The 16,703-nt window shown below is 50.2% G+C and overlaps 1 protein-coding gene across 3 annotated transcripts in view; it reads right to left on the minus strand.

The window, feature by feature from the left end:
* LOC126069752 (glycogenin-2-like) overlaps window positions 1-14,152 on the minus strand; it is a 42,909-nt gene extending 28,757 nt beyond the window's left edge. For 2 of the 3 annotated variants that reach the window (XM_049873459.1, XM_049873458.1), the window contains exons 1-2: window positions 13,568-13,719; window positions 6,016-6,157 (exon numbers count right to left, since the gene is read on the minus strand). In XM_049873459.1, coding sequence (XP_049729416.1) covers window positions 6,016-6,157; window positions 13,568-13,712 — 287 coding nt within the window. In that variant the 5' untranslated portion in view covers window positions 13,713-13,719. Of the gene's footprint in view, window positions 1-6,015; window positions 6,158-13,567; window positions 13,720-14,023 lie in introns of those variants that run through there. The other variant, XM_049873460.1, reaches the window with a different exon arrangement.
* Window positions 14,153-16,703: the final 2,551 nt, after the last annotated feature.

Genomic DNA, 16,703 nt, shown 5'->3' on the forward strand with positions numbered 1-16,703 from the left:
GGGCCTGTCTAATCTTTGGCTGAAAGGTGGGCTTTGGGAGTGGCTTCAGTTCTGACTCAGCAGGGTGTCCAGGGGCCATTGAGTAGATCTTGTTGTTGGCTGTAGTCAAGTCAGCCCCTGACTCATGGCAACCCCACACACAGCAGAACAAAACGCTGCCTGGTCCCGTGCCATCCACATGATTGGTGCAGATTGGGACAGGGTGATCCGTGGGGTTTTCATTGGCTGATTTTTGGAAGTAGATCACCAAGCCTTTCTTCCAGGTGTGTTTTAGTCTGGAAGCTCCCCTGAAACCTGTTCTGCGTCACAGCAACACGCAAACCTCCAATGACAGACGGTGGTGGCTGCGCCCGAGCTGCACTAGCTGGGAATCAAACCCAGGTCTCCCGCATGGAAGGTGAGAATTCTACCACGGATCCACCGCTGCCCCCTCACAGACGAAATAGGTCATATAAAGGCTAAACCAGTCCTGCAACATTTAACTCTTCTCTGTCTTTCTGTGACATTATCCTAAGTATTTAAAAGTTCCTCTGGGAGAACCTATGTCTTGAGTAGACCAAGTTAATATTTTGGATGTTATGAGCCATCAAGTCGATTCCAACTCCTGGCGACCCCGTGTGACAGAGTGCAACTGCCCCGTAGGGTTTCCTAGGTTTTTTTTTTTTAATCTTTACTGGAGCAGATTTCCAGGTCTTTTTCCTTGTGGAGCCACTGGGCGGGTTCAGTCATCAACCTTTCACTTAGCAGCCGAGCACTTAAAAGTTTGCTCCTTGTAGGAAGAATGAAGAAAACTAAAGACACAAGAGAAAGATAAGTCTAAACGACTAATGGACCACATCTACCATGGGCTACACCAGACTGAGTCCAGCACAGTCCAGCACAACTAGATGGTGCCCAGATACCACCACTGACTGCTCTGACAGGGATCACAATAGAGGGTTCCCGACAGAGATGGAGAAAAATGTAGAACAAAACTCTAACTCAGAAAAAAAGACCAGACTTACTGGCCTGACAGAGGCTGGAGAAACCCCGAAAGTATGGCCCCCGGACACCCTTTCAGCTCACTAATGAAGTCACCCTTGAGGTTTACCCTCAGCCAAAAATTATACAGGCCCATGAAAAAAACAAGACTTAAGGGGCACAGCAGACAAGGGGCAAGGATGAAAAGGCAGGAGGGGGAAGGAATGCTGGTAATGGGGAACCCAAGGTTGAGAAGGGAGAGTGTTGACATGTTGTGGGGTTGTCAACCAATGTCATAAAACAATATGTGTACTAACGGTTTAATGAGGAGCTAGTTTGTTCTGTAAACCTTCATCTAAAGTATGATTAAAAAAAGTGAAAAAAAGTTTGCTCCTTGAGTAAACCTCAAGGCTTAAAAAACATATGTTGATCAAGCCTAAGGAGGCAGGAGTTCAGGAGAGAGTCAGGTATGTTTTTCGGGACCCTTTTGGGTTTATCCTGACAGTTCTATAAAAGAATATAACTGTCCCACTGTTGTGAATTGAATTGTGTTCCTCAAAAATATGTACTGGGCTCTGTTTAGAAATAGGAGGTTTCTGTTATTATTATATGTGAGGACTGAGGTGGATCTGACCCAAGCCATGGTGTTTTCAATCGCCTCACATGCATGTGAAAGAATAAGGAAGATAAACAAGGAAGACTAGAGAGGAACTGATGCCTTTGAGTTATGGTGTTGGTGAAGAATATCGAATATACCATGAGCTGCCCGAAGAACAAACAAATCTGTCTTGGAAGAAGTACAGCCAAAGTGCTCCTTAGAAGCGAGGATGGCGAGACTTTGTCTCACGTCCTTTGGACATGTTGTCAGGAGGGATCAGTCCCTGGAGAAGGACTTAATGCTCGGTTAAGTAGAGGGTCAGTGAAAGAGAGAAAGACCCTCAGTGAGATGGCTGGACACAGCGGCTGCAACAACGAGCTCAAGCATAACAATTGTGAGGATGGTGCAGGACTGGGCAGTGTTTCGTTCTGTTGTGCATAGGGTCGCTATGAGTCGGAACCGACTCCGCGGCACCTAACGACAACAACAGTTATAATGTTATGTTCCAGGGTATCACAAATGTTTTGCACTCTACTGCTAACCTAAGAGTTGGCAGTTCAAACCCACCCAGTGGTGCCTTGAAAAAAAGGCCTGGTGATTTGCTCCCATAAAGATTACAGCCAAGAAAATCCTATGGAGCACAGTTGTACTCTATAACACATGGGGTAGCCATGAGTCTGAATAGAATAGACTGCTGCAAACGACAAAATTGTTGTGTTCATGAAGCCATACCGGAGTGGTAGTTGTTAGTTGTCATCAAGTCAACTCCGATTCATGGTGACCCCATGTGTGCAAAGAAGAACTGTGCTGCATAGGGTTTTCAAAACTGTGACCTTTCAGAAACAGATGGCCAGGCCTTGCTTCCGAGGTGCCTCTGGGTGGGTTTGAACCAGCAACCTTGCAGTTATTAGCCCAGAGCTTAATCATTTCTCCACCCGGGGACTACTAGAGCAGGGTGAGTGCTAAACCTTCTGAGTCGTGTCTTATAAAAACCGCAGAACAGACATAGAGACATACATGCAGAAAGGGAAAACACTGGCCACGTGTGGGCCCGTCTACAAGCAAAGAAATACCAAGGATCGCCAGCAGACACCAGAAACTAGGAGAGACACAACAGAAAGAATCGACAAGGCTGAGACCCCGATTTGGACTTTTAGCCTCCAGAACTGTGAAAAAATAAATTCCTGTTCTTTAAAGCCACCCTCTTGCGGTATTTCTGTCAGGGCAGCCCTAGGACGTTAAGACATCCATTCAGAGTCTCATTTAGGGATGATGGGATGGACAGAAGGCAGATCCCAGAGGGGCCCCCAAGACAAGCACCCACTCACAGGGCACCATTCCGTACCCCAGGCGCCTGGGGACTCCGGCCTGAATCCGGAGGCCCGAGGGGATGTTTACTGCAGCTAAATGAATTCTGTTCTCGTTTCTTTCTCTTTGGGGCCCGAAGGGTTCATCTTGGGCAAGAAGAAACACAATTAAAGGATCCGTTCGCTGCAAGCATGTTGTAAGAGAATGGTTTTTGATGCCAGTGCGGTCCAAGTCTAACCACACCGCTTGGTGGCAACGGAGAAGGCTGGCCTCGAGAGCCAACTTTTAAAGAAATATTGGCAACCCGACTGGGGGAAAACATTCCTAACATACTGTGTGATTTATGACTTCAGTTTCTCCTGAAGCTGAGCAAGGATTGAGGGTTTGTGTCTTCTCCCCACGGCTGTATTTGTCCGTCTTGTCCTACTGTTTGTAGGAGTTCTCTGTAGATTATGGACAGTAACGCTCCCGCACCCCCATATATTTAGGAGTCCTGACTGCTAACTGAAAGGCTGTCAGTTTGAACCAACCAGAGGTGCCTTGGAAGAAAGGCCAGGCAATCTACTTTAGAAAAACCAGCCATTGAAAACCCTGTGGAGCACAGTTCTACTCTGACACACACGGGGTCGCCAGGATTCGGGATCAGCTCCACTGACCACTGGTTACTGTACCTGTTCACTCACTTTTTTCGGTTTACTTAGGACAGAAAAACTTTCCTCTCATGGAGTTATATTTTGATAAGTATAATCTCAGCAGCACATTCATCTGTGCCATTGGAGGGGTTATCATTGGATATCCACACTCATCCATTACCCCTCACCGTGGAGTCAATTCCGACTCAGCGACACCATAGGACTGAGGAGAACTCCCCCATAGGGTTTCCTAGGCTGTCATCTGAGGCATTTTTCTCCCATGAATTGGCTAGTGGGTCCAAATCGCCAACCTTTCAGTTAGCAGCCAAGCGCTTAACTGCTGCGCCACCAGGGCTCCTCATATACATATCCAGATACACCCTATATTTACCATAGTCAATATACTGCCGACTCGTAGGACAACAACGGAGTCCCTGGGGGCACAGTTACAATGTGCTTGGCTGCTAACAAAAGGTTGGAGATCCAAATCCACCCAGAGGTACCTCAGAAGAAAGGCCTGGCAACCTACTTCCGAAAAATCAGCCAGTGAAAACCGTACGGAGCACCGTTCTACTCGGACACTCACGGGGGTCCCACGAGTCAGAATCAACTGCACGGCAAACAACATTATAAATATGTTTCCCAGTCTGTTGTTTGCCTTTTGTTTTTATGTATAACGCATGCACCAAAAAACCAAACCCACTGCCGTCGAGTCGATTCCGGCTCACGGCAACCCCAAGTGTGCGGAGTAGAACGGTGCTCCATGGGGTTTCCAATGGTGTGACCGTAGCAGATCAGCAGGGCTTTCTCCCGAGGCGTCCCTGGGTGGATTCGAACCATCAAACTTTTGGTTTGTTTTCGAGCACTTAACCAACTGCAACACCCAGGGACTCCTTGGACACTCTTGGGGGGGCATTATTCAGCCTGTCACATGTGTACTGTGGGGTGTCCTCTAGGATGGAGTAGAACTGCCCCACAGGGTTACCGAGGAGTGGCTGATGGATTCAAACTGCTGACCTTTTGGTTAGCAGCTGATTTTTTTAATCACTGTACCACCAGGGCTCCAAAGGAAGGCCCTCGTTGCCACTGAGTCGATTCTGACTCATAGCAACCCTATAGGACAGAGGAGAACTGCCCCCATTGGGTTTCCAAGGTTGTAATCTTTAAGGAAGCAGGCTGCCACATCTTTCTCCTGCTGAGCAGCTGGTGGGTTCAAACCGCCGACCTTTCGGTTAGCAGCCGAGCGCTTAACCACTGCACCAGCAGGGCTCCTTGTAACACATGAAATACAGACACACAAACACACGCCTGTATAGTGAAAAACCCAGTCAGTGGCCACATACATGGAGGAAACAGGGACCTTCAAACCCTGAGAAACCCCACGGAGCCAGCTGTGAAGTTAACAGGACTTCCAGGCTTAAGTCTTTTACGTTGCTTACCGTGACTGCCTCTCGAAGTTGTCTTTTTCCTCAAAATTGGCTTTTTTTGTTGCTGTTTTTTTCTAATTGGGGTGAAAATATTCACAAGGAAACCACATCGATTCAATAGTTTCCACGTGTGCGATTCAGTGACACGGCTCACAGCCTCTGAGTTGTGCACCCATCTGGCTCTCCTTTTCCACCACCATGAACACAAACTCGGTGCCCCCTGAGCACAAACTTCCCCCTCCCTCCCACCCCTGGTGACCACGAATACGCTTAGATCTCTATGTATTTGCTTATTTCATGTAAGCGAGGTCATATACTTGGCCTTTTTGCAGCCATCAAAACACTGGCTTTTCAATCTCCGTAGCTAAGAAAATGAACAGTAACCGTAACAAAAATGTCATTTCTTATGCATTCCGTGACAAATCCTTGTACTTCAGGGATGATCTTAGGACACTGTACAAATGTTTTCTGCCTACCAGGATTGCAGACCACCCAGGCCTATGAAAAATAGTGCTCAGAAAACCGTCTGGTTTTCCCTATAAATGTGAAGCATTGAGTTACCACTGTTGTTGTTTGGTGCCATCGAGTCGGTTCTGACTCATAGCGACCCTGTGTACGACAGAACAAAACACTGCCTGGTCCTGCGCCATCCTCACAATCGTTGTTAAGCCTGAGCCCACTGAGTTACCGTGTGACCCAGCAACTCCATTTCGAAGTATATACTCGAGAGCGTAAAACTTAGGTCCACGAAAGCTTGTACGTGGAGGTTTCTAGCAGCTCTATGCGTAAGAGCCAAACTGTGAAAGCCACCCAGACGTCTATCCACGGGCGAATGGATAAACAGACTGTGCTCCGTCCATACACTGGAATATTATTTGGTAATATTTATTAATCAATCTACTTACCTTCTCTTAGCCAGAGTCAGTATAAGCAATCTATAACTATCAGTGACTTTTTAGAAAAATAGACATATGGAATTTGTTTTTAAAGACGGTGAGTCTAGACATTCAGAACGATCCCTGGGACTTCCTAGAATATTAGGGGAACTGCTCCCAGGGCAGAAGCCACCTTGGGACACCTGGCGTCTTACCTGAGCAGGTGGGACACCTGAGGTGTAATCAGCACCGCCAGCTTCCTGGTTGTCTGGTGGTTCCTCAGTGACTGTCCCAGGACCAGCGCCCCCTGGCAGTAGACATCATTGGTGGCCAGTGTGACGAAGGCCTGGTCGGCCACTATGGGGTGGACAAGACACCAAGGTTACGCTCCCGAGGGGGCTCGTGGGGTGGAGGGGTGACGCTCACTCTCCCTCCACCCTGGCACTTCATGACCACTCAACTGAGTAAGTGGTCCACGCTCTACGGGTGTTTGCTGGTGACGCTTCACACACACCATCTCATTCTTTTAAACACAGGAAGTGTTGTAAGGAAAAGCATAAACAGGAGGCAAAGTCAACTAGTACCCTATTGCTGTTTCCTAATACTACAGTACGATACTACACTGTCATACTACAATTCAACACCAGAATACAACATGACACTACAATACTACAACATAATACTATAACACTACACTACAACACAACACAACACCACAACACCACAGCATAATAATGTAAGACAATACAATACTATACTACAACACAATACTATAACATGACATTATAATTAAAAAAAACCCAAAAACCCATTGCTGTCGAGTTGATTCGGACTTATAGTGACCCTATAGGACAGAGCAGAACTGCCCCATCGGGTTTCCAAGGAGCAGCTGGTGGATTCGAACGGCCAACCCTTTGGTTAGCAGCCAAGCTTTTAACCACTGCGCCACCAGGGCTCCTGTAGTGTAGTACTACAACACAGTACTACACTATGCCATGACACAATGCTACAATACACTGTTACAACACAATGCTACAATACGTTACAATATAATACTGTGCTACAACACAGTACTACAATACTACAGCACAACGCTACAGTACAATGCAATACTGTAACACTACAACACAACACAATACTGTAACACTACTATACAATGCTGTTGTTGTTAGGTGCCGTTGAGTCGGTTCCGACGCATAGCGACCCTTGTACAACAGAACGAAACACTGCCCGGTCCTGCACTGTCCTTACAATCGTTGTTATGCTTGAGCTCATTGTTGCAGCCACTGTGTCAATCCACCTCGTTGAGGGTCTTCCTCTTTTCCGCTGACCCGGTACTCTGCCAAGCATGATGTCCTTCTCCAGGGACTGATCCCCCCTGACAACATGTCCAAAGTATGTAAGACGCAGTCTCGCCATCCTTGCCTCTAAGGAGCATTCTGGCTGCACTTCTTCCAACACAGATTTGTTCGTTCTCTTGGCAGTCCACGGTATATTCAATATTCTTCGCCAACACCACAATTCAAAGGCGTCAACTCTTCTTCGGTCTTCCTTATTCATTGTCCAGCTTTCACATGCATATGATGCGATGAAAATACCATGGCTTGGGTCAGGCGCACCTTAGTCTTCAGGGTGACATCTGTGCTCTTCAGCACTTTGAAGAGGTCCTTTGCAGCAGATGTGCCCAATGCAACGCGTCTTTTCATTTCTTGACTGCTGCTTCCATGGCTGTTGATTGTGGACCCAAGGAAAATGAAATCCTTGACAACTTCAGTCTTTTCTCCGTTTATCATGATGTTGCTCACTGGTCCAGTTGTGAGGATTTTTGTTTTCTTTATGCTGAGGTGGAATCCATACTGAAGGCTGTATACAACACAATACTGCAATATGCTACAATACAATAATATAACACAATACTATACTACAATACAACACTTCAATACAACACAGCACTACAGTAGGCTATAATACTACAATACCATGCAGTACTAAAGTACAACATGACAGTACAACACAACACAATACCACGATACAATACAATACCACAATGTGATACAATACTCCAATATAACACAACGCTACAACCCTGTGCAGTACGACAATAATCTAGAACCCATTGCCGTGGAGTAGACGCACAGCAATCCACGTTACGGAGTAGAACTGCCCCATAGAATTTTCCAGGCCCTGGTGGCACAGTGCTTGAGAGCTCAGATGTTAACCAAGAGGTTGGCAGTTCGAATCCTCCAGTTCGAAGCCACCAATAAGCAGTCCTATGGGGCAGTTCTACTCTGTCTATTCTAGTCTGTCTGTCTGTTCTATTCTGTCTCTATGAGTCAGAATCGACTTGACAGCAATACGTTTTTGATTTTTTAATCTTTACGGGAGTAGATTGACAGGTCTTTCTCCCACGGAGCCGCTGGGTAGGTTCAAACTGCCGACCTTTTGGTTAGCAGTCCAGCACTTAACCCATGTGCCACCTGGGCTCCTTCAATACTATAATACAACAGTACAACACAGTACAATGCTACAACATAACACTATAATACAACACAACACTACAATACAATGCCACAATACTACAATAAAATATAATACAAGGCTACAACACACTACTACAATACAATACAATGGTGCCGTACAACACCACACTACAACACACTACTACAATACAATACAATGGTGCCGTACAACACCACACTACAACACACTACTACAATACAATACAATGGTACCATACAACAACACACTACAACACACTACTACAATACTGTAGTACAATAGAACGTGCATGGATATACCAATGCCAGTTGCCATCAAGTCAGTTGCAACTCCTGGCGACCTCACGTGTGTCCGGGTTAGAACTGTGCCCCACAGGTTTTCAAAATCGCTGCTTTTTCAGAGGTAGGTTGCCAGGCCTTTCTTCCAAGGTGCCTCTGGGTGAACTTGAACCACCAACTTTTTGGTTAGCAACTGACCACGTCAACCGTTTTCACCACCCGGGGTCTCCATGCATAGATGGAACACCTTGTTTTATTTTGCACTGGCCTCTTGCCTGTATGGACCACGACGAACGTTGTCGGACCCACAAGTGATCTCACGAAGATGGCACAGGACCGGGCAGTGCTTTGTTCCAGTGTGTGGGGTCGCCATGAGTCAGGGCGACTGAGTCCACGACAACTGACAAGAACAATACAGCAACAGAGTCTTGAAAACTCACCCCAAGTACCTGGATCTTCGATGCAAGAAAAGCTTAAGAGTGGAAGCAAGCAGCCAATGGCTTCATTAAAATGAAGATGCCTCCCCAATTCAAAAGAGCCACGCCAAACGTGTTAAGTACATTCTTCACAGGTCCGCGGGAGGATCGCTTCGACTCAAGAACATGTATGAGGCCACGGAGACGGGAGAAGGGGGAATATATTGTTTCACGAACCCAAAGCACCTTAGTTTCAGAATGCCTCAATAAGAGAGCCAAAAAGTGAGATCTGTTGAAGCCTAAAGTCATGTCCATGACGTGAACTTTTACAGTGACTTTAAACCACTCATTCTGGGCCCCCCAGAGCTCGTTTCCGGGATAGACAACACAGCCTGCAGGGGCAGATGAACCAGTGAGCAAGGTACGCCAGGCTTACTTGTGTTTGCTTACCAATCTGTAGCGCACGAATTTCACATGGGTTTGCGGTGAAAAACAGGTGGGACGGAGCACTACAGATTAGTAAACGAGCACCAGTAAGCCCGTGCGTACCTTGCTTCTTGGGTAATCCCTCCCCGGTGGCACGGAACAAACAGCCACGCTGAGAAACCGGGACCTTGTCAGACTCCGGCGCTATCTAAAGAAGTGAGACTTCCCAGCACTGAAGCGGGGCCAGAACACACAGACCTGTGCTTCCCAAAGACACCATGTCGTCCTCCTTCCTCCCTGAGTGCCCTGGGGCAGAAATATTCACAGTCACACCAAATAGACCCACCGAACCTAAGCTCCCCGGGCCTCCTCGCTCCCCAGGCTGAAGGGCGGCCTTCTTGCTCCAGAGGTATAAACCCTGCAATGTGCCTATGACAAAAGATGGGTGTCCACACGTTTCTGGCATGTTTGTAATTTGAGTAGGACAGACAGGAAACTTTTGAACACCAATCTGCAGATACCTCTTCAGTACCTGTGTCTGTATCAATATCTTTATCTAGGAAGCAAAAAACCAAACTTGCCCTTGAGTCGATTCTGACTCATAGCAACCCTACAGGACAAAGTAGAACTGCCCCAGAGGGTTTCCAAGGAGAGGCTGGTGGATTCGAACTGCCGACCTTTTGGTTAGCAGCTGAGCTCTTAAGCACTGTGCCACCAGGCCTTCGTATTCATATATATACATTTGTATATATGTATATATATATATATGGAGGAGAGATTTAACTATATATATGTATTTTTTTATATGATATAGCATACGATGTTCTGTGTGTTCCATGGGATTTTCACTGGCTGAGTTTTAGAAGCAGACTGCCAGGCCTTTCTTCCTAGTCCCTCTTTAGTCTGGAAGCCCCACTGAAACCTGTTCAGCATGAGAGCAACACGCAAGCCTCCATTGACACACAGGCGATGGCTACACGTGACGTGCATCGGTCGCGGATTGAACCTGGGTCTCCCACGTGGAAGGCGAGGATTCTCCCACTGAACCACCCTGTCTTCACATATTCTACACCCAGGTCAAAAAGCAGATTTTCTAGGAAAATCAGATTCAGCCTGGGGAGGATGGTGCCTGGGAGTTTCATAACGGGCATGTAAAAGAGAGCCCCTGGGTAGTGCAAACGGTTCACACTCTCGGCTGCTCACCAAAAGGTTGCAGGTTCGAGTCCACCCAGAAGTGCCTCAGAAGAAAGGCCGGGCAATCTCCTTCCGAAAAATCAGCCGTTGAAAACCCCAGGGAGCACAGTTCTGCCCTGAGACACATGGGGTCGCCATGAGTCGGAGTCGTCTTGATGGCAACCGGTTTGGTTTTTTTTTTGTGTTTTCCTGTTAAACATGTTTATTTCTATCCCTCGCCAGCCCTCCCCTCAACCCATCTCTCCTCACCACCTCCTGAAATATCATCCGCGGCGTCCTGCACCTTCCTGCCCCTCACTCAGAGGTGGTGTTGTTTCCTGCACTGAGCTGATGATACGCACACGGGATCCTCTGGCTGCGTTCCGAGGCTGATCGAGGTGTGCTGGGACGTCTGTCTGTGAATGTCGCCATTCTTCAGCCCCAGCAGTTCGTGGAGATGTGTGGTTTTCACTCTGGAGGGCTTCTGACTGCTCTCCCAACAACAGAGCGTCTTTTCTGCTGCTCCTCCAAGTGGAATCTTACAGCCACTTCTCCACAAAAGTGCCCTTTCTACTCCTGGCCCCACAACGTTCCTTTCCAAGGCCAGAAAACCAAAACAGCAAACCCGTTACCATCGAATCGATTCTACCTCACAGCAACCCTATAGGACAGAGCGGAACTGCCCCACAGGGCTTCCAAGGCTGTCTTTTTTTTTTTTTTTCTTTTTAATTGTGCTTTAGGTGAAAGTTTACAGCTCAAATTAGTTTCTCATTCAAAAAATGTATACACAGTTTGTTTTGTGACATTGTTTGTAATCCCCACAATGTGACGCACACTCCCCCTTTCCACCCCAGATGCCCCAGGTCCATTCGTCCAGTTCCTGTCCCTTCCTGCCTTCTCGTCTTGCTTTTGGGCGGATGTTACCCATGGGGTCTTCAATATTTGATTGAACTAAGACGCACGTTCCTCACTTGTGTTATTGGCTGTTTCATAGGCCTGTCAGTGGTTAACAGCTTGGCTGCTAACCAAAAGGTCGGCAGTTCAGATCCACCAGCAGCTCCTTAAAAACCCCGTGGGGCAGTTCTGTTCTGCCCTATGAGTCGGAATCAACTCAGTGGCAACGGGTTTGGTGTTTGGTTTGAAATCTTTGAAAAGTGGGCTTTGGAAGTGAAGGCTGTAAATCTTTACGGAAGCAGATTGCCACGTCTTTCTCCCTCAGAGCAGCCAGTGGGTTCGAACTGCTGACCTTTCAGTTAGCAACCGAGTGCTTAACCATTGCGCCCCAAGGGCTCCACTTTCTAAGGCTGGTGGGTGCCTTCCTGTCAGCTGTGACTCACGGTTCTCCTACGGGTGTCAAAGTACAATTGTGCTCCATAGGGTTTTCTTGGCTGTAATGTTTATGAAAGGGGATCACCAGCCCTTTCTTCCTAGTGTCTTAGTCTGGGAGCTCTGCTGAAACCTATTCAGCAAAACCCAAGCCTCCACTGAGAGACAGGTGGTGGCTATGTGTGAGGTGCGCTGGCCGGGAACTGAACCAGGGTCTCTCACATGGAAGGCGAGGGTTCTACCACGAACCACCTCACCTCCTGTTAGTTACATAAAACCAGTTACCGTCCAGTCGGCTCCAAGTCAGGGAGACCCCATGTGTGTCAGAGTAGAACTTCTCCCTAGGGTTATCTTGGCTGTCATCTTTATGGAAACAAATCGCCAGGCCTTTCTTCCGTGGCTCTGCTTTGTGAGTTTGAACTGCCGACCTTTAATTTAGCAACTGAGCACAAACCGCATGTGGCACCCAGAGGGGTGAAAAAAAATCACAGAAGAAGCTCAATGATTTGCCAAATCCGTCCTATGAGTAAAAAGTAACCTCTTAAAAAAAAAAAATCCTCATGCATAAATTATCACGTGGGACTAATTCAAGGAGTCCTTGGGTGGTGCCAATGGCGAAGATACTTGGCTGCTAACTAACTGAGGTTGGAAGTTTGAGTCCACCCAGGGGTACCTCAGAAGAAAGGTCTGGCTGGCAATCTAATTCCAAAAAATCAGCCGCTGAAAACCCCATGGAGCACAGTTCTACTCCAACATACATGGGGGCGTCATGAGTCCAAGTCAGCTTGACAGCAGTTGGTGGCACAGGTCTAGTGCAAGATGCATACGTCTTAATGATAAAAGGAACCTCTAATCTTTCTTCATCCTTGCATTTTCTCGGCCTTTAAAGTCAACTCTCCAAACCCGATGTTCACAAAACCTCTGGGCAGACCTCCTGGGATCCCCAACCTCCCCTGAGGTCCTAGCTACCTGGGTTTCCTTGAAGGGGGCTTTATTCCAACACGTTTTGCCCGTGGCCTGAATTCATGAGAACTCTCCAGCACCAGAGGAGCCCTGGTGGCACAGTGGTTGAGAGCTTGGCTGCTAACTGAAAGCTTGGCAGTTGGAACCCACCAGCCCGTTGGGGAGAGAAAGATGTGGGAGTCTGCCTGGTAAAGATTACAGCCTTGGAAACCCTATGGGGCCCTTCTGCTCTGTCCTATAGGGTTGCTATGAGTCGGAATCTCAGGCTTTGTTGGGGTTGCTCGGGCACCATCTCCTTGATGGTTTTAGGGACAGGCACGTCCTTCCATCTTGCAGGCCAGGAGAATCACGACAGTTTAAGGATATTCCCAAGAAACTCACTGAATGAAACTTCCAGGATAGTTTTACATTTTACCGAGGGACAATTAGGAAAATTTTATGCCCCCTTACTAAGCTATAAATCACCCTTCCCCCTCCAGCAGCTGGGACCCACCCATGTCTCCAGCCAGCACAGGGTAGCCTCTCCAGTTCCCACAGACCAAGGAATGGGGCCAGGGAGACCCGGGGAAAGGCAGAAAACTGGACCTTGGGGTTTGGGGAAGCCCAGCGGGGTCTCCCTGGCTGAGCCTCATCTCTCAGGAGCCAGCAGGAGCAGGGGCTGGACCAGCGGGGCGACCCCGACTCACCCGACATGGTCCGGGCGCGGGGTGCCGGTTGTGGGGCGTGGACGAGCTGGGCCGGTGGAGGCGCCGCTCTGGACGCGCGGGTTCCCGGCCTGGGGGGACAGAGGTGCTGTCGAGACCCGCGCCTGCGACCCCCTCCCCCGGCCATCTCCCCAAGCTCGGGCTCGCTGTGTCACCTGCGCCCCGCCACGCCCCGGCCACCCCATGTCCTGGGGCCCTCCTTGCCTCCCTGCCCGGAATACCCCGGCCTCCTGTTTGCCCCCCGTCACCTGCGTCCGGCGCTCAAAGGACCTCCCACGCACCCCCAAAAACGGCTGCCTTTGGCCCTGGAGACCCCCCACCGCGCCCCGGCCACCCCCATGCCCCGGGGCTACCTCTGCCTCCTCCGCGCCTGGCCGGACCCCCCGACCCCCTGCCCACCTCTGTCCCCACCGCGCTCCTGCCACCCCGTCAACCTACCCAGCCCAGGGATGGCCTCTGCCTGGATCCGGAGCTCCGGAGTCCCTGCGCCCAGCACCGACTCTTCCCCCCAGACCCAAATCTGCCCAGTATCACCGTGGCTTCCCCGCTCCTCGACCATTCGCCTGCTCCTCGACGCCCCCGGCCACCCCTGGACCCAGCGCCCCCCGCACCCCCTGCAGCTCCTCGCCCTCGGCAGCCTCTCCCCACCAGCGCTGGGAGGCCGGCGGCCGCGCCCCGCAATCGGCAGCCCCCGGAAGCGCGCCCCGCCTGTTCAGCCACCGGGCCCGCGTCCCCCGCCTCCACCGCCGCAGCCCCCGCCCCGCCGCCTGGAGCTGGGCCGCCCCGAGAGGGGGAGGGGAGGTGAGGAACAGGACGGGGAGGGGAGGGAGGGGAGGGGAGGGGGGAGAGGAGGGGGAGGGGAGGGGACGGGACGCAGAGGGAGGGGAGGGGACGGGGAGGGAGGGGGAGAGGAGGGGGAGGGAGGCGAGGGGACTGGGAGGGGGGAGGAGAGGGGGAGGGAGGCGAGGGGACTGGGACGGGCGGCCCTCTATTGCGTCCCGCCCCCTGCCCGGCCAGTAGCCCGCGCTGCCTGGGTTGGGACATTTAACCTTTCATTGGCCATCCCCAAAGTAAATGTTTGCAATGGCTTAAGGGCCTGGGCCCAAGGCCAGCGGGCTGCCCGGGCGAAGGCCACGCTTCAAACCGCCCAGCCGGGCCCGGGCGCCAGGGCCTCAGTTGGTGATCTCACTGGATGATGAGTGAGGGGAGGAAACAAGGAACGCCTGGGTGCCTGCGTGGAGGAGTGAGTGTGTGAGCTGAGCGCAGGACAGAGTGAATGAAGGAAGTGATGCTTGATCAGCGCCTCCGCTGAATGTATGCATGAGCCGATGAATGCAGGGGCCAGCGAGTGAATTCGTGGGCGAGGGAGTGAACGCCTGAGTGAATGAATGAAAGGATGCTTGTGTGAGTGAATGAATGAATGAGTGAAGGCGTGATTGAATGAGCGAAGCATGCATGGATGACTGAATTGAAGGCACAAATGCATCCATGCACTGATGAATGAATGATTCTATGAATGAATGAAAGGACATATGCGTGAGTGAATGAATGAGTGAGTGAATGAGTGAAGGCACTGTGAACGAGTGGAGGAACAAATGGGAAGATGGCTTCTGATGGGAATCAGCCACCCCTGAGCCTGGTGACTGACTGGGCCGGGACCCCTTCACTGTCTCATGGCGGGAAGAGAAATAATCAAGGAGGGAGGTGAGGTGTGTGTCTAAGATGCCAGCTCTGGAGGCCAGGAGACCCGGGTATCCGATCTCCCCTCTGCTCCTCTGTTCTACATCAGGGCTTATAAGACCAAGTGGGCAGAGACCCATTCGGTAAGGCCACTGGCCCAGCCAGCACTGGGGCAGAGGGGTAGCAGGCTTCAGGCTGGCCCTCACCTTCAGCCAGATGTGTCTGGGGCGGGGGGTGCGGAGGGATGATGCTGGCCAGGGTTGCCCGATCCTTATGATTCGTTCAGAGACACCCCAAGTTCCTGTGTGGTTGTCAATGGTGGCCAGAAGGTAAAGTTCCTCAGAAGTGAGGATGGCGAGACTTCTTTTCACTTAACTTTGGACACGTCATCAGGAGACACCAATCACTAGAAAAGGACAGCGTGTTTGGTAAAGTAGAGGGTTAGCAAAAACGAGGGGAAGGCTCTGTGAGATGAATTGACGGAATAGTCTCAACAATGGGCTCAGACATACTTAGGCTCGTGAAGATGGTGCAGGACCAGGCGCCGTTACCTCCTGTTAAACATGAGGTCACCGTGAGCCAGAGCCGAGTCAACGGCACCTAACAACAGCATGTATATGTGTAGCGTGACCAATTTCTAGAAAAGGACATCATGTTCGGTAAAGTAGAGGGTCAGCGAAAATGACGGAAACTGTCCCTGAGATGGATTGACGCAACAGACAGAATGGACTCAAACACACCACTGATCGTGAAGATGGCGCGGGACCGGGCAATGTTTCGTTCCGTTGTGCACAAGGTCACCATGAGTCAGAGACGACTTGGTGGCAACTAACAGCAACACGTATGTGTGTATAGTGACCAGTCCCTGGAGAAGGACGTCATGCTTCGTAAAGTACAGGGTCAGCGAAAAAGAGGACGAGCGTCAGTGAGATGGATGGACACAATGGTTGCAATAATGGGCTCAAACAGCAACGATCGTAAGGATGCTGCGGGACTGGGCCAGGTTTCATTCCGTTGTACCTGGGGCCCCTAAGAGTTGGAGCTGACCCGAGGACGCTTAACAAGAATTTCAGTAAATCAAATCAACAGTCCAGCAAGGGGAGGGCGAAGGAGGTCTGTGGCTCAGGCGTGGCCCCCGGTGGCAGCCAGTTTGAAAACTCAGATGCACGGTCAATAGAGCTGACCCTAAGGACTGAAGGGGGAAGGAGAGGGGAAGCTGAGTGTCCAGGTTTCCTGCCCTCCAGAGCTGGTGTCTAGACACACGCCTTTGAGGGGCTGGGGAAGGAGCCAGGAAGAAGCAAGTGCCACCTGTCAGGTAGGGGACACTTGCAGCCCTGAGAGTTCTAGAAGGGGGCGGGGTCATGACTGCCCGAAGGGGCAGGGTGCGCCTCAGAGAGAAGGCAAACCTCAGCCAGGGCCAAAGGAGAACACAAAACCC

This window comes from Elephas maximus, chromosome X (assembly GCF_024166365.1).
Source record: "Elephas maximus indicus isolate mEleMax1 chromosome X, mEleMax1 primary haplotype, whole genome shotgun sequence".
NCBI lineage: Eukaryota > Metazoa > Chordata > Mammalia > Proboscidea > Elephantidae > Elephas > Elephas maximus.